The 18517-nt window shown below is 42.6% G+C and overlaps 1 protein-coding gene across 7 annotated transcripts in view; it reads right to left on the bottom strand.

The window, feature by feature from the left end:
* Ctps2 (CTP synthase 2) overlaps positions 1-18517 on the bottom strand; it is a 136934-nt gene that overhangs the window by 22122 nt on the left and 96295 nt on the right. For all 7 annotated transcript variants that reach the window (XM_017802950.2, XM_017802953.2, XM_029555600.1 and 4 more), the window contains 2 exons: positions 14234-14289; positions 11496-11592 (listed from right to left, as the gene is read on the bottom strand). In XM_017802950.2, the coding sequence (XP_017658439.1) occupies positions 11496-11592; positions 14234-14289 (153 nt within the window). The remainder of the gene's footprint in view (positions 1-11495; positions 11593-14233; positions 14290-18517) is intronic.

Here is an 18517-nt window from a genome sequence, read left to right as displayed (position 1 = left end):
TCTCGATGCCCAGCTAGCCTTCTCTTAGACAGCTTCAGGCCACTTCCTACAAAATCTTCTCCATGATCAAGGGAAGGGTCCCTCAGGATAATCTAACACACTGCTAACACAGATTTGCCCCTGGAAATGCCAGGACAACTTCCTCTCTAGCAATAGCTTCACACTGGGTGCTAATTGCAGCACCATAAAAGAGAACTGGTACTGACATCAGCCTATGTAGACATATCCCCAGTGATGCAGTCTCTGAATGATAAAAGCATGGTCTTTCAAAATGGCAATGGAGTCATGGCACCAGGCAGCCGGCATTCTAGTTAATTTTTAATTCCTCATTCTTTCCTGTGTGGAGTGGCCCTTTACAACGCGCATACATTGTCATGGGGGAAATAGAAGCTGTTTTCATATTAAGGTTGTAAGAAGCTCCTATATGAGAAATTCATGGTACAAACAGAAAAGGGGCTTTCCCCAGATATCTGGAATCCTGTTTTGGAGCACCCAGAATGAAATAGGCAGCATTTTCAAATCTGGGAAGGAATGTCCTAGGATTCCAAATTCCTTCCCCAATCAGAACTCTAAAAAACTATGTTTATTCCCAGATTATGAAGCACATAGTTTGAACATATGTATGATTCCATAATTACTATAGTACAGAGCATGGTCAGTAAGCTGTACACTGAAATTTGAAGTATGTATCAAACTGAAGATTATAACAGACAATGTTTTATAGGTGGGAGTCAAGGTAAATTTAACACATTCAATTAGATGTTTTATCAAATGATATGAAAAGTTAGTACGGGTCTACAAGATGGCTCAGTAAGTCTGAAAACCTGAGTTAAATTCCCAGAGTGGAAGGGAGAGAACTGACTCATCTGACCTCTACCTGCGTGCCATGGCACCTATGCACCTGTAACAATGCATGCCACATACACATAAGGACACTAATAATAATGTTTTCTATATCTAATTTGGAATTTAAAAAATCATGAACTCCTGTCATTAATGGAGCTACTAACCCTACCTAATAAGGAAACAGTGACTGAGCAACAATGTCTTCTCTCCTAAGTTACCATTTAAAGTTCTGATATACAACATAAGATGGGTGTATAGCGCACGCCTTTATCCTAGCACTCAGGAAGCAGAGGCAGGTGGATTTCTGTGAGATCAAGGCTAGCCTGCTCCAGATCAGGTAGGGCTACACAGAGACTCAGGTTCAAAACACCAAAAAAAAAAAAGAAAAGAAAAGAAAAGAAAGCAAGAGGAAGAAAACCAAAACCAAACTAAAGTTCTGCTATACAACATGTGGCAATTTATATTCATTAAAATTAATCAAAGGCTGGGGAGATGGTTTAGTGCATAAAAACAGTTGTTATGAGAGCATGAAGACCTGAGTTTAAATTCCCAGCACCCATGTAAAAAAGTCGGCCATGGCTGCACATGCCTGTAACCCCAGAATTGTGGATGGAGACGAGTAGATTCTGGAGCTCCTGGGCAACCAGCCTAACAAAAATCAGGGAATTTCTAGTTCAGTGAGAGATCCTGCCTTGAAACAGTCAGGTGAAGAGTGATAAAGACACCAATGTCTTCCTCTGGGCTTTATATGTGCATGTGTGCACACTCACACACACAGACACAATTAACTGAGCAGTTTCAAACATTCAATAGCTTCCCCTGGCTAGTAGCCACCACACTGAATACACAGAATAGTTTCATCATTGAAGCAAGTTCTAGTGAACAGGCTGACCCCCCAAAAATACAGTGAAGGAATACTCTATATCTAAACAGAAGCCCCCTTATATTAGAGACCTGCTCAGATAAGAAAGCTTGCTACCTTCTCCCTTAACAAAAGAAGAGTTGGACGTGGCAGTACATGGGTGTAATCACAGCACAACAAAGTGGAGAGATCAGAAGTTCAAAACCATCATCAGCTATAATGCAAATTCAAGGCTAACCTGGGCTACATAAGACATCAAAATAAAACAAAAAAATTGTTTTATCACTAAAGACTAAAAAATATGATCAAAGTCGTATTTTTCATAAACATATGGACTATTCTAAATACAAAAAATAAAGATGAGGAGCTGGAGAGGTGGCTCAGCAGTTAAGAGCACTTGCTGCTCTTGCAGAGGACCATGGTTCGATTCCCAGCACCCACATGGCACCTCTGCAGGCGAAACACTCCTACACATAAAATAAGAATAAATAAATAAAAATGAATACAATCTTGGGGGAAAGGCTTAATTCTATAGGGTTAAGAATAACAATAGCTTTAGCTTTTTATATAAAAAATACTTTTTAGGGCTGGCGAGATGGCTCAGCAGTTAAGAGCACTGGCTGCTCTTGTAGAGGAGCTGGGTTCGGTTCCCAGCACCCACAAAGCAGCTAACAACTATTCACAGCTCCAGTTCCAGGGGATCCAATGCCCTCTTCTGATCACCATGGGTATTACACGACATGGGTGCACTTACATACATGCAGGCAATACACTCATACACATAAAATAAAAATAAAATATTTTTCTTTAAATACTTCTTATTTTATTTATTTTCTTATTTTATGTGTATGGGTGTTTTGCCCACATATATGCCAGTGCACTAACATGAGTGCAGTGCCCATGGAAGCCAGAAGAGGGCATCAGGTCCCCTAGAACTGAGGTTAAAGATAGGTGTTAGCTGCCATGAGGGTATTGGGAACAAACCTAGATCCTCTGCAAGAGCAGACAGTGCTCTTAACCGCTGAGCCATCTCTCCAGCCCAATAGCTTTAGCTCTTAATTACTACCAGATCACTTACTGAACTCAGTCTTGAAGATTTAATTCAACTGATTAATAGTTCCAAACCAGATAAGTCTTCTTATCTAGAATACATCTAATTAGTCAAGAAAAAAAAAAAAAGCCTAGCACTCAAGAGGCAGAGGCAGAGAGCAGTACAAATTTGAGCCAGCCTGATTTACACAGCAATTTCCAGGTCAGTTCTGGCTACAGAGTGAGATCCTGTCTCAAAACAAACAAAAGCAAAGGGGTAGTGAGATGGCTCAGCAGATAAAGGTGCTTGCTGCCAAGCGTGATGACCTGGGTTCAATACCCAGGACCCACATGGTAGAAAGAAACAACTCCCACAAGTTGTCCTCTAACCTCTACAGGCAAGCCAAGACATGAACCACCCCTCCTCAAACAAACAAACAAACAAATAAATAAATAAATAAATGTAATGCATTTTAAACAACAAAAATCAAAACAAATAAGTAAATAAAATTTATTAAAAAGAAGATAAGGTCTGCTGGATGTGGTGGCGCATTGCCTATAATCCCAGTCTAGTCTACATAGCAAGTTCTAGAACAACTGGGGCTACAGAAAGACTGGGTCTCAAACAACCCAACCCCCACCCCCATCCCCGCAAAAAAAAAAAAAAAAAAAAAAAAAAAAAAAAAAGGAAGAAAGGGAGGGAGGGAGGAAGAAAGAAAAAGAAAAGAAAGTCATTCACACAAGAAATAAAGCAATGTAATTTAAAAGTACAACAGTAATTGTGTTTCTGCAGGGCTACAGACAGAGCTATGAAACAGATGCTGTCACAGCCAGGGACAGACTGTACATATGAATGGATCACTGCTTGGAATCATTTCATCCAAACAAACTTTCTATGTCAATATGAGGAATGACTAAAGAGTTTTTACTTTGATGATGTTCTATCAGTCAGACAAAGTACCTTTAAAATAATGCTCTTAATTACTTTAAATCAGATTGTGACATTCTACAAATCTCAAGTCTTGTTCCTCTTAGAATCCCTAAAGGATGGTAGCAACTCATGGATGTGCTTCTAAAGGGTACTTAAGACCAAAATCTTTTGGGGGATTTTCCTTCATAAAATGAATTCCCTTGCAGTTAGCTTTTAAAAACTGCAAAGCTTTACAGCAGCTCTCATTTCCTTTCCAGCCCTCATGAAATCTGAAGGCATCAACCGGAATCTAAATCTTTGTGATGGAAGAGGCCTCTCAGTATTGCTGACAATAAGGAGAACCAGGAGACTGAAGAGAGTAAGCACTTGACAAAGTAAACAAATACTCATTTGCTTAAGAAATTCTCTGCCCTCTTCTCACATGTCAGAAAGATGCAGGAGGCTTCAACAGCAAACAGTGATCACATTTTAATTTAAAAAGATGGGTACTTTCATCAAAAAGACTTCTAGAATACAAACTATTCAAATTCAAAACTTCAAGCAGAAACTGGACCTAGTGGCTCATACCTGTAATGCCAGCACTTAGAAGGCTGCCTAAAGTTTGAGGCCAGTCTGAGTCACAGTGTAACACACTGTTTCTCAAAAAAACAAAACCAAAAAACAACCACCACAAAGTACACTTTAGGCAGATGCCCAGTAGAAATAAGGAAAAATCAAATGCACTGAAGGAGAGGACAGAAGGAGGCAAGGACCTGGGTTTGTTTCAGGCCCCCCCACCCTCAATGCCTAGCTCAGCGACCCTAGATATGTTACTTAACCTATATGCATTCTAGCCTCCTCTGCAAAGGCAGACTAGCATCATCTATCACTTTGTGAGGCACATAGGAGGGGCTCAGGGACAAGCTAATGTCTAATGAGCACACCAAATATCCATTATCTTCCTTCTTTCCAGGTCCATATAAAAGGCTATGTGTTCAAAGGAGCCTTCTGACATCAGGTCTCCTCTCTGTTTGAGATTTCCTTTAAAAAAAAAGAATTTATGGGGGCTGGAGCGATGGCTCAGTGGTTAAGAGCACTGACTGTTCTTGCAGAGGACCTGGGTTTGAATCCCAGCACCCATATGGCGGCTAACAACCATCGATAACTCCAATTCCAGGAGATCTGATACCCTATTCTGACCTCCTTGCTCACTGCATGACACGGGTGTACTTACATATACACAAGCAATATACTCATACACATAAAATAAAAATAATAAAATATTTTTAAAAATTTTACGTGTATGAGTATTTTGACTACATGTATGCAGTTTCCACAGAGGCCAGAAGACAGTGTCAGATTCCCCTGGAACTGAAGTTACCAATAGTTTTTAACCACCATGTGGGTGCTGGGAACCAAATAAGGACAAGCACAGCAGTGCTCTTAACTGCTGAGCCATCTTTCCAGCCCCATTTAGGATTCTTGAAGTACTAGACTAGATTACAGACCATCAAAAGGGGAAAGGACGGGAAAGAACATTTAAAGCAGACAATTATGACATGGGCTGAGATGGAGAAAAAAGTTGCAAAGTTGTAAAGAGTCTGGAGTCTAAAGCATATAGGTTGAAAAGGTAGGTTCTAGAACATCAGGACAGTACATCATGTTTGTTTTTGAACTAGGTCTCCTTAAACTTTGTAACCCAAGCTGGCCTTGAACTTGCAGTGATCCTCCAGCTCAGCTTCCCAAATTCTGGGATTACAGATGTTTAGCACTGCACCCGGCTCATGCTACCACTGTTAGAATAGTACCTACCCAATGTACATTTTGCATTCGATAAAGAGAGGGGTTTCTCGAACAAATTACCATGACCTGCACTGCACAGACAGTCCTGTCTGGCTTAGGAAGTACTAAAGAGAAACCAAAGAGGCAGGAAGGAGTCTGAGGACAAGTCAAACATGGAGCCACCACACAGTAGGGTTAACGTGACACTGTCTTTTTTTGCATTGGCAGCGTCTGTGGGACTTGACAAGTGATTATAAGTTGAGGGTGTAAAAGGAAAGAAGAGCTTAATAGTCCAATGTCAAGCTTGATGGTCTAGGAGAGTGTTTTTTTTAAATATTTTATTATTTTTATTTTATGTGTATGAGAATATTGCCTGCAAGTTTGTAAGTGTACTCGTGTTGTGAAGTGCCCAAGGAGGTCAGAAGAGGGCGTCAAATCCCCTGGAACTGGAGTTATGGGCAGTTGTTAGCCACCATGTGAGTGCTGGGAATCAAACCTGGGTCCTCTGTAAGAGCAGTCAGTGCTCTTCACCGCTAAGCCATCTCTCTGGCCCCTCATTCATTTATTTTTAAGACAGGATCTTATTATGTACTCCAGGCTATGAATCAGACCTTTCTTTGTTTGTTTTTGTTTGTTTGTTTGTTTGTTTGTGAAACAGGGTCTTAAGCATCCCAGGTTGGACTCTAACTAACTATACAGGTGAGGATGACCTTGAACTCGTAATCTTCCTACCTCCACCTCCCTAGAGTTAGAAGTACAGGTCTGTACCACCATGCTGAGTTTATGTGGTTATTGGGGACTGAACTCAAGGTTTTGTACATTGAGGTAGGGTTTTATGTACCCCAGGCTGGCCTAAATACCCTCTGTAGCCAAGGATGACTTTGACCTCCTGATCCTCTTGCTTCCACACCTGAGTGCTGGGATTGGAGGTGTGTACCATACCTGGCATATTTTGAGGTACTCTGGATCTAGTCCAGGGTCATGGCATGTGCATGTTGAGCAAGGGCTCTATAGACACCGAGCTACATCTCCCAACTCTGTGAAGATGTTTCTAAATGCTACAACTGGGGGGAGGGAGAAGCAGGCCTGCTACTGGCATCCACTGAGCAGAGGCCAGGGTTGCTGACAAACACCACCACACAACATACAGAACAGCCTCCAGGGAGAAAGAATGAGCTCACTCCAAATGTCAGTGGCAGAGAGGGTAAGAAACCCTGGACTGGACAAGAAGACTGATGATACCTTAGCATAAAATGTCAGGAGGGAGAGTTTGGAGAGCATTTAAATTTAGTTTTAAGTAAGATGAGTATGCCAAGAGAATACCCAGAGACAAACAGATCAAGAAATCCCCAAAATGTTCAAGTTTATCAAATGAAGACTATATGTGTGGGTTCACACAGGGACTACAGAGATTTTTGGAAAGGACCGAATAATAGGTATTTTAAGCTTTGCAAGCCATGAGGCCTCTTCCCAACTACTCATCTCTCTCACTGTAGCATGAAAAGCAGCATCAGCAGCAAGGTCGCTCTGACCATCCCTGCCTTTGTGTGTGACAGCTGGCATAAACTCTCCAAGTTACCTTGCCTGAAAGTAAGTCGTAATACCCTCTTTCCAGCCAGGCATGATAGTACATGCCTGTCATTTCAGCACATGAGAGGTGAAAGCCTGGAGGATCAGGAGTTCAAGGCCAGCCTCGGCTAGACACTGAGTTGAAAACCAGCCTAGGATACACGAGGCTGTCTCAGAAAAACAAAAATAAAGCCAACGAACAAAAATATCTTCCTTCATTCCAGAGGGATTCTGTCCTACATCTGGGTAGAAGGAATGCTGCAGGGAAAGGCCAAGAATATGGACAAACAGGTCTTGCTGGGTGGCCCCTTTGTCTGTTATACCTTTTGCCTTATCATATTTCCATATGACTGTTCATGACTTGTCAAATCTAAGCATAAAAGTAGTTTTCCCTAGATCATTTGGTGTTCATTTCTGAAAGCCCATGTCGTATAAACTTTAAACAAAGTTGTTCTGCTTTGTGATGGCTAATCTTGGTTGTCAACTTGACGTACCTGGAAAGAAGGCACCTCAGCTGAAGAACTACCTATTTTGGACTGGCCTGTGGACTTGTCCGTGGGGCACCTTCTTGATTGCTAGTTGATGTAAGAGGGCCCAGACTACTGTGGGCCGGGTCTGTGTCAGGAAGGTAATTGAACACGGTCCTGAGAGCAAGCCAGTAAGCAGCATTCCTCCATGGTTTCTGCTTCAAGCTCCTGCATTAAGTTCTTGATTTGGCTTCCCTCAATGATGGACTATAAAATGCAAGGTGAAATAAGCCCTTTCCTCTCCAAATTGTTTTTGGTCAGTATTTCATAACACAGAAAGCAAATTAGAACAGATACTGGTACCAAGAGTAGGGTGTTGCCATTGATGGACCTGACCACGTTATTTTTTAGGATTGTGGAAGTGTTTACACCTTTGGGCTGGAAAAGCCATTGAGTGTCAGAGCTTACTGGACTGTTCTGTGGGAACTTAGAAGATAAGAATGCTGAAAGAAATGCAGACAGTGGAGACTTGGTTTGTGATGTTTCATGGGGAAGTCATGATTCTATTGGGGCTGTTTGTATGATATTTTCTATTAAGGATCTGTGGAGGTGAAACCTTCTGTGCTTTACTGGGACAATGGACATTGGTTAGCTGGGGCTAAAAAATCAGCTGTGATTAACAAGAGACCCGCATCGTTGAGGTAAAATCTTCTGAAAAGTTATTTCCTCAGGGACAACACACAAAAGCTGTGGTCCACAGAAGCCATGTCTGTATCTCAAGCTGGCAGCCAAACTTGGTAATGTGCAAGAATCTCCTACATGGTACTGGTTTTCACAGCATGAAAGCTGCAGGACTGAAGTTGTCATGGAGAGAAGTTGAGGCTTGGCACCATGTGGCAGGGTTGGAGTCACTGAAGAGTAGCCAGGTGTTGGATAAACTTGTCCTGAGTGGAAAGCCAGACTAACAAGAAAATGTATAAGATGCCTTCTTCTCTAGCTTCTCACCCACTTACTTCAAATTAATTGGACCCTAAGACTCTCCATTAAGAAGGGAGAGTCAGAGGGAGACAGTCACCCCTCTACCCAATCAGTCAGCTTTAACTGCATGAGGGGGAGGGATTAAGGACAGGGACAGGGGAAGCCAAAGAGAAGGAAGGCACTTTGCCATCTTGGACTGGCAGCAGCAGGTCTGGAAGCCACAGCTGAAATGTAGAAAAAAAAACAGCCCAAGGGTGGCCATACCTTTGTAAGTACCCCCTCACTACCATCATATGCTCTGTTAGCAAGCCCAATAGATACTTTTGTTCCCTAAACTGTAGTTTGGAGGAATACTGTGTAAGTTTGTCATAAGGACAGTGGAAGGAGTGGGCCGTGCCAGGAGCCTGGAAGCCAAGAGCGTGCACCTCCCAGCAGTATTAAATTTACACCAGGTGAACCCAATGGTAAAGGTGAAGCTTCAGTTGCAGTGGAAAACCCAGGATATTGAAAATGCCAGGACTGTGGAATGGCTGCCAAGGACAGTTGGCAGGTCTGGAGTGGAGCTGGCCTGAATCCTGTGTGTTGTTGATGGCAGACCCCTTTGGAGCCCAGAAGATCATGAGTGAATCCCAGATGTCAGACATTGAGATTTTTACACTTGGATTTTGGTTTTGCTTGATCTGATTGTAACTGAGCCATAGTTCTTCCCTTTGGAGTAAGAAGCTAGGTATCTTTTTTTATTTTACAGGCTCCCACAGTTAAGAAACTCTGGACTTGTCGGGCGTGGTGGCACACACCTTTAATCCCAGTACTTGGGAAGCAGGGGCAGGCAGATCTCTGAGTTCAAGGCTAGCCTGGTCTACATAGTGAGTTCCAGGACAGCTGGGGCTACAGGGAGACCCTGTCTCAAAAAGACAGAGAGAGAGAGAGAGAGAGAGAGAGAGAGAGAGAGAAAGAGACTGAGACTGACTCTGGACTTTTTTAAAGAGACATGGAACTTAAAATTTTGAGGGTGATTTATTTTTATGTGTATAAATGTTTTGCCTGCATGCATGTAAGTGCACCCATGTCAAGCAATGCCTGGGTGCGGATCAGAAGAGGGTGTTGGATCCCCTGGAACTGGAGTTATGGATGGTTGTTAGCCATGTGGGTGCTGAGAACCAAACCTGGATCCTCTGAAAGAGCAGCCACTGCTCTTGACCTCTGAGCCATCTCTCCAGCTACCCCACAACAAAGAACTTTTAAAGCGTTAAAATTTTTAATGACTCTGGGACTTTTAAAAGTTGGACTATATTGTATATTATGATATGAACATGAGATCTTAGGGACAAAAAAGGAAAGTTTATGGTTAAACAGTGATGTGTTTGTGTATCAAATTGACCAGGACTAATCTTCGTTGTCAAGATGACACATATGGGAAGAAGAAACTTCAGTTGAAGAACTGCTTCCATAAGATTGGCCTGTGGACATGTCTGTAGGGGCATTTTGATTGCCAATTGATGTGGGAGGGCCCAGTCTACTGTGGGCATTACCTTCCCTAGGCAGGCAGACTTGGACCGTATGTAAGAAAGATAGCTGAATGTGAGCCTGGGAACTAGCCAGTGAGAAGTGATCCTCTGTGCCTTCTGCTTCAAGCTTCTGCCTTGCGTTCCTGCCTTGGCTTCCCTCAATGACTGATACCTATAAGCCAAAGAAACCTGTTCCTTCCCCAAGTTGCTTTTGGACAGAGTCATTTAGCAGAACAACAGAAAAGCTTCCAAAACATGTTTTTCTCTTATTAATCTTGTGTCAAAGGAATGTCAACCATGACCCTTATGATAAGTGAGGAAAAGATCACACCTTTCGGCCCCTACACTACACACTAATAAAACTATGAACACTGAAACCTGAATGTCACATAATTACATAATTATTTTTACATGTTGCAAATATTCTTTTTAATTTTTTTAACCATTTAAAAATGAAGGGGAAAAAAAATCTTAGTTCATTTAACACACAAAAAAAGTCAGCAGACTGGATTTGCCAACCTCTGGGCAAGACAGAGATGGGAGAAACCAGGACCACAGGCTTATTGAGTCTTGCAGAGCTAAGTGAAAAGAATGTTGCCTTCTGTCTTCTCAGTAACAATTGTGTGCTTTGGGCCTATGCTCTCAGGAGTTTCTTAACCCAACCATAAACAATTCCCATCTATCTATCTATCTATCTATCTATCTATCTATCTATCTATCTATCTATCTAATGTAAACCAAGTCTGCCTCAAACTCATTAGAACCCAGGCCGACCTTCAACTTAAAGCAATCCTCCTGCATCACTGGGATTACAGGTATGAGTCACCACATTAGATTCTCTTCTGTGCTCTTCCTCAACAGAAGTCCTGTCCCTTTATTTATATTGTTTAGTCTTTTTTTTTTTTGAAAAAGGGAATCATGCAGCCCAGGTTACCCTCACTATGTAGCCAAGGATAACATTGAACTTCTTATCTTCCTGCCTATTGCTGGGATTACAGGGGTATGCCACAATGCCCAGGTTATGCTGTCCTGGGGATGAAACCCAGGGCTTCATGCATGCTCGAGGCAAGCATTCTAACAACTGAGGTACATCCCCAGAACCTTGTTTAGTCTTAACAAAGAATTAATTGCAATGATTAGTGTCCAGAAACTCAATGACTGGTCCAAGGCTAATCTTCAAGCACAAGCAACAGGGGAGTCAGGAAAGGAGCCAGGCCCCTTACACAACAGACATCAGCAATGGCCACCAACAACAAGGAGAACAGGCAGAGCCAGTGGACAGTAAGTGGTCTGCTCTCTACAGAGCATTTAGCCTACAACTTAAAACAGTTGGTAGACTTGGAAAAATATAGCTCTTGATGCTATGTTCAGACTAACAGGTTAAAAAATGATAAGGATCTTAAATAATATGTGTCTTATGCACTCTAAAGTTGCATGTGTATTGCAAAGGATGGGGGGGATGAACCAGATCCCAAATCAGTCTGTATCTGACAAAAAGGTGTTAGATCACCATGAAGCTTTCCAGAAATGAAGAGCCCACTTACTTGCCAATTCAATGATTTCCATCCTCTTCCCATCAACATCCTGACCTACAAAACATAGGTCTTTCTGCTCAAAGTGATTGATCAGATTAGGGTTCACCTGGAAATACAAGGAATTAAGAGTCTTTAAGCCACAAGGCAATGCAGACAGAACAGTTTAAGCAGACAACAGTTTAAGAAGAGGTCTGCCTCAGTTGGATATTTTTCCATTACATGGATCCTCTAACTAGAACTTAATTTCTGTATTCATCACCCAAAACCTAATCTTAAATTCATGACAAGCCTGAGTATAAAATCTAATCAAATCACATGAATCTGGGAGGTCCACATTGTACCACTCACAGATAGGATTCAAAACTTAGTACTGTGCCACAGATAACATGGATCAGAACTTTGAGACCAGTTTCTTATACCCATCCTGTATCTGTAATGGTTAATCTTCACTGTCAGCTTGACTGGATTTAGAATCACCCAGGAGACACATTTCAGAACATGTCCATGAGGATGTTTCCAGAAAGTTAATTGACTGAGGAGAGAAGATCCACCCTGAACATGAACAGCACTACCCCACGGCTGGGATCCTGGATGGAATAAAAAGGGGAAAAAAAGGAGAAAATAAATCCAGTCACTGTCCTTCCTGACTGTTGGTAAAATGGGACTAACTGACTCACACTCTCATAGCCATGATTTCCTCATCATGATGGACTATAGCCACTTAAACCATGAACCAAGCCAGGCGTGGTGGCGCACACCTGTAGTCCCAGCACTTGGGAGGTAGACGCAGGTGGATCTCTGTGAGTTCAAGGCCAGCCTGGTCTACATAGTGAGTTCCAGGTCACCTGGGGCTATAGGGAGACCCTGTTTCAAAAAAAAACATGAACCAAAATAAATCCTTCCTTCCTTAACTTGTGTTTGTTAGGTATTTTGTCACAAAAACAACAAAAGTAACATATACTATCTCTCCCCAAATCATAATTTTTTAATATTTATTTATTTATTTATTTATTTATTTAATGTGCATGAGTGTTTTGCCTACATGTATATATGTGTGCCTCATGCATGCAATGCCCCTGGAGACTAGAGAGGGTGTTGGATTCCTTGGAACTAGAGTTAGAGATGGTTGTTAGCTGCCATGTGGGTGCTGGAAACTAAACCTGGGTCCTCTGCAAGAGGACCAGTGCTCTTAACCATAGAGCCATTTCTCCAACCCAAATCTTTTTTTTCACGTGCGTGTATGTGTGTGTGTGTGTGTGTGTGTGTAAGCCAAAGGTTGATGTTGGATATCTTCCTCAATTGTTCTCCAGTCTACCTACTGAAATAAGGTCTCTCACTGAACCCAGAGCTTGCCCAGCTTCCCCCAGGGATCCTATCTCAGTTTCCCATGTGCTGGGATTACAGATGGGGCACACTTGGCCAGGATTTATGTGGGTGTGAGGCATCCAAATTCTAGTTCTCACACTTGGGCAAGCACTTTACCCACTGAACCCTCTCCTAGCCCCAATCAGGAATTTGATTGAGTATTGAAACTCTTCTTTCTCTTGGATTTGGGATTCTTTATTTGTTCCATCCCAGATGTTGGCCCCAAATGGCCTAAGCTAAATATGATCAACCCATTCCTCTTTGCAGATGTTGTAAGAACCTTAGTTTAAGTCCACCTATGTTCAGTATGGCACTGACAATGGTACAAATTCAAAGACTGGCAGGTAATCTCAGGTGACCTAGTTAGGGCTAGGGATGGAGCTCAACTGGTAGAGTGCTTGCCTAACATGCATGAAGCCCTGGGTTCAAACCCCAGCACCACATAAAACTGGGTGTGGTGGCATATATCTATTATCTCAGCACTGGAGAGGTAGAGGAAAAAGTATCATGAGTTCGAGTTCATCCTCAGATACATAGTGAGTTTGAGACCAGTCTGAGATATATGAGACTCAGCCTTAGAAAAAAAATAAGTTGACCTAATGAGACTGAAGAAAAAGTATGTGGGGCTTCAGTTGCTGCTGGTAGCTATCTTGCAACGATGAGAGAGACCACTCAGGGGACAAATCAGACACATAGAAAAGGGCCAAGAGAACCATGGAGACACCAGAAGTTCTGATTATTTCATGCCTGGAGGCAGCTACCTAAGCTAACACATGACTTTATTGTTTAGACTGATTTGAATGAATATGCAGAGATTCCTAGTCTTCAAAGCCAAACGCATTATGATTGACTAATCCCAGTATAAATAGTCTACGGTTCTGCACGACATGTTTCTCCTGTACCAATCTCAGCAATAAACTCTTCTTAGTCATGTGACACTAAGCCTCAAGCTCAATGTCAGCTTTGGAAGAGGTTGTTAGAACTAGAAACCATATGAGATCTAGGAACTCATTCGTGTGCTAAATTCATTTCATTCCTTGCTGGAGGTATCTCTCTTTTCTCAAGCCTTAGAAACAAGAGACTTAACAAAGAAGGAGGAATAGTGATCTCCTTTTGGTCTAGAGTAAACCATGGCAGTTAGAGTATCACAGTACCAGATAGGCACATGGATATAGCTTTTGCCTTTGGAAAGCCAGAAAAAGTAGTTTTCACCCCAGCAGCCTCCTCTGAAAATTGGGGACAGTGGGAAATTTAGCATTCCTTCCCTGAGCCCTATGGATACTATAAAGTTGGATGCCCTTCTCAGAGAACCTGCTTGTAATCACCAGGGTTCCTTGCACCAGATATCCACATCCCTCAGAAATTCAGCATGAAAGGCATACCTCATACCGATGTCTGTGTCTTTCTTCTACAAAAGGAACGTCACCATAAAGCTTCCCTGTAAAGACAAAAGTGTGGGGTTAACACTGGAGCTAAGTGCTTCAGACATACATCCATGGCACGTGTGTGGAGGAAGCCTCTGTAATCTCCATCAGAGGCTTGAAAAAGACCAGACTCAAAGAACAATCTAGATCATCTTGTCTTCTAGTAGAAAAATCTGAAGCGTTTCTCAAATCAATCATCATCACAGTGTAAGGAGAAAAGGAGAAGCCTTCCATGGGACGCAGATCTGAAAAGGGTTCATTTGCCCAAAGCTCTGCCCTGCTGGACAGCATGTTCACTTCTCCAGCCCAGGCTGCCTAACATCTGTGCTTTCTCCACAGCACCAGCCAGCTGAATGTTTTCTTTCAGTCAGGGTTTCATGTAAGCCTGGCTAAGAAGCCAAGGATGACCTTGAATCCGTGGTTCTCTTGCCGCCACCTCCCAGTGCTGAAGCAAATGGATGTGTGCAAATGGATGTGTGCCCAGTTCTCTCTCTCTCTCTCTCTCTCTCTCTCTCTCTCTCTCTCTCTCTCTCTGTGTGTGTGTGAATGTATGCACGCATGGCAAGTGCACATGTGGAGGGCAACCTCAGGTGATCGTCCTTGCCTTCCATCTTGTCTGAGACAGGCCATCTTGTTCACAGCTGCATATGTCTAGCTGGCCCCAAAAGCTTCCAAGAATGCTCCTCTCTCTTCTATTTTTATGTAGGATCCGAGGATCAGAACTCAGATCCTCATGCTTTCATGGCAAGCATTATATCCACTGAGCCATCCCCCCAGCCCTATCTATGCCCTATTTTTAGGAGATTCTCAGGATCAATCCCAGGGCTTCACGCTTGTGAGGGCAGCACAACTGAGCCATACGCCCACACCCACCTGCGTATTTTCTCATCCTACTGGCCACATTACTGAAGATTCCACCTTAAAAAATATACTCCGACCCTAAAATTTTACTTCTAGACTAAGGACATAGATTAGTGCTACAGTACTTGTCTAGCATGCACAAGGTAGGTCCTGGGTTTAGACCAGAGGGATAGCTCAGCATATAAGGTCTTGCCTGACAACCCAAGTTTGATCCTTGGAACACATGTAAAAAGCCACATATGGCAGTGCACATCTGTAATCCCAGCTCTATAGCAAGAGGCAGAGACAGGAGAACCTCCGAGAAGCTTTCCAGCCAGACAGAGCAGTAGCAGAAACAAGAGAGACCCTGCTCAACAAGGTGGAAGGCGAGACTGACTCACAAAAGTTGTCCTCTGACCTCTATAAGTATGCTGTGGCATATATGTACCCCCCCCACCCATACATACGTACATACACAAAGAGAGATCCTAGGTTACATTCCCCCAACACTGCAGAAAAAAAAAACAGAAAATAGAAATGAAGACAAAAATGTAACCACAAAGATGAGCACTGATGCATTATTTAAGAGTGAACAGATGGAAACAAGCTGAGCATCAAGATGAGAAGACGGAAGGATTAAATAATAGCACCTCAGTACCAAGGCTGCTGTTGCTGCATTTTTTTCCTTTCATTTTCTTTTCATTTTTAATGAAAATACTAATACTCCTTAACCAGAAGTGTGTGGCTGGAAATCAAGCAAGGAAGCACTTAAACACAGCCACACAGCTGAGGCACTAAAGCTCATAAAAGTACCATTGGGAATAACGATCTAGGAGATGCCAAGTAACCACAGACAGGGTCACTAGGACAGAGCCAGCTCCATCACTGAACTCTGCTCAACTAGGTTACAGTACTGGAACATACCAAAGAGGGCAACAACTATCCCCACAGCACCAGCTCTCAAGATGCAGACCCCAGCATACACCCAAGGGACAAAAGCCATCAGTGCAGGAAGTAACTCATCACCAAACTCCACCAGAATCCGGAGCTGGATTCAGCTCAGCACACAGGAGGAGCACTGTAGCCTCCTAAAGACATCACTAGGCCGGAATAGGAAGTTTCAACCAAGAAAGACCAAATCAATGCCTTGTGATTTCATTTGAGCTTTTGACTTGGAACAAGAAAATGCCAATTATATACCTCTGTACGAGTTATGATAATAATCAAGCTTCTATCTAAAATTCTGTCCATACAAAGCAAGAGCTTGCTGACCAAATGAATGACAGTGGATATTTAAGATGTGTTTAAGAGAAACATGGGATGAGTTGGGGCACCACTGAGAGAGCTCTGTCTGACATACCACTGAGGGAGGGATCATTCAGAACCACCTTTGTTCTAAAATTGTTGGTTCGTAGAAACTGAAGGAAAATGGAAAACATAGCACAGGTGGAAAATAGGGAGGCATTCTACAGGCTCTGTGTGAACTGAAACTGCATAGTTTACGACTATTATCTGGCTTAAGGCAGACTATGTTTGCTAAGATATCTATCTCATAGGTGACAGGAAGGGAGGAGAGGGAGTAACTCTGAAGCCAGACTGTATGGCTTTAAATTCCTCTAGACCATGTCACAGATCTGTGGCTTGAGTAAACGATTTAGCCTCTCTGCCTCATTTTGCCCTTCTATAAAATGGGAATCATGATAGTCCCTTCATAGGATCATGATGAGGATTAAATGTAAACCACATACATGACTGCTATTGTTCTATCTGAACACTGAAATAGAAGCAGAAAGACTGGATACCCACATAGTAACAGATTTATGTTCAATAAACAAACAGATATATATATATATATATATATAATGTGTACAGTAATTGATGAAACATTTATGAAAATGATTTTTTGTCAGGACCCATGTATATGCTAGGCAAGAGGTGTTCTACCATTGAACTGAATTGTCAGCCTTTATTTTTTAACTCTCTCTCTTTCGCTCTCCTTTGGGGGGAGCTTGAAACAGAGTCTCACTATGTAGTCGTAGCTGGCATGGAACTCCCAATGTAGATCAGGCTAGCCTAGAACTCAGAAATATCTCCCGGCCTCTGCCTCCCAAGTGCTAGGATTAAAAGTTCGACCACCACGCCCAGCTTTATTGGCTTATTTATTCACTTTATTTTGAGACACAGTCTCACTAAATTCCCCAGGCTAGCCTTTAACTGGTGAGTCTCCTGCCCCTGCTTCCTCAGTAGCTAGGATTATGGGTCTGAGAAACCACATTCAGTTATTTGGACATTTTATTTTATGCATTCAAAACTGTTTTTGATTGTTTACAAATCTATTAATTATAACGTCACAAAATTAACCCATGGAAATATCTTTTTTTTTTAAATTAAATCTCAGGGCTAGAGAGATGGCTCAGCAGTTAAGAGCACTGCCTGTTCTTGCAGAAGACCCAGGTTCAAATCCCAGCACCCACATGGCAGCTAACAACCATCTGTAACTCCAGTTCCAGGGAATCCAACGCCCTCTTCTGTCCTCCCTGGGCACTGTACAACACAGGTGCACTTAAACACATGTAGGCATAACACTCATACACATAAAATTAAAATAAATCAAAATGTTTTTAATTAAAATCTCTGGGTCAGGTATGGTGGCACATGCCCTTGACCCTAGCACTCTGAAGGTAGAGACAGTTGTATTTCTATAAGAGATCAAGACCAGCCTGGTCTACACAGTGAGTTCTCTAGCTTAGCCAGGGCTACAGAGAAACCATGTCTCGAAACAAAAACGGGAGCCACCCCCCCACCCCCCACCCCCGCCGACACACAAAATCAGCTTAGAGGGGCTGGAGAGATGGCTCAGCAGTTAAGAACACTTCATGATCTTGCAGAAGACCCAGATTGGGTTCCCAGCACCCACATACATGTAGGCTAACAACCGTCCTCAACACCAGTTTCAAGAGATCCAACACCTTTTTCTGGCCTCTGGGGTAACTGTATGCATATGCTGCATCTACATGCAAGCAAAAACCTCATACACATAAAATAGAAATAAATAAATCGAGAGGGAGAGAGAATGCTACCAATTCAAGTCTATTTGAAAGCACTTTGAAACTAAGAATGCTCCTTCCAGAGCACACCAGGTTTCTCATTTGATTGCTCAAAGGAATGTTAGGCACATAGGTTTTTTTAAAAAGTTCCTTATAGCCTGGCATGGTGGCATATGCCTTTAATCCTAGCACTCAGGAAACAGAAGAAGGTGGACCTCTGTGAGTTCAAGTCTAGCATGGTCTACATATCAAGTTCCAGGCTAGCCAGGGCTATATAGTGAGACCCTATAAGGAAAGGAGGGAGGGAGGGAGGGAGGGAGGAAGGGAGGAAGGGAGGAAGGGAGGAAGGGAGGAA

This window comes from Nannospalax galili, unplaced genomic scaffold, assembly GCF_000622305.1.
Source record: "Nannospalax galili isolate Female #2095 unplaced genomic scaffold, S.galili_v1.0 scaffold325, whole genome shotgun sequence".
Taxonomy (NCBI): domain Eukaryota; kingdom Metazoa; phylum Chordata; class Mammalia; order Rodentia; family Spalacidae; genus Nannospalax; species Nannospalax galili.
The sequence above is the reverse complement of the archived record's forward strand: the minus strand, read 5'-3'. Positions and strand labels throughout refer to the sequence as shown.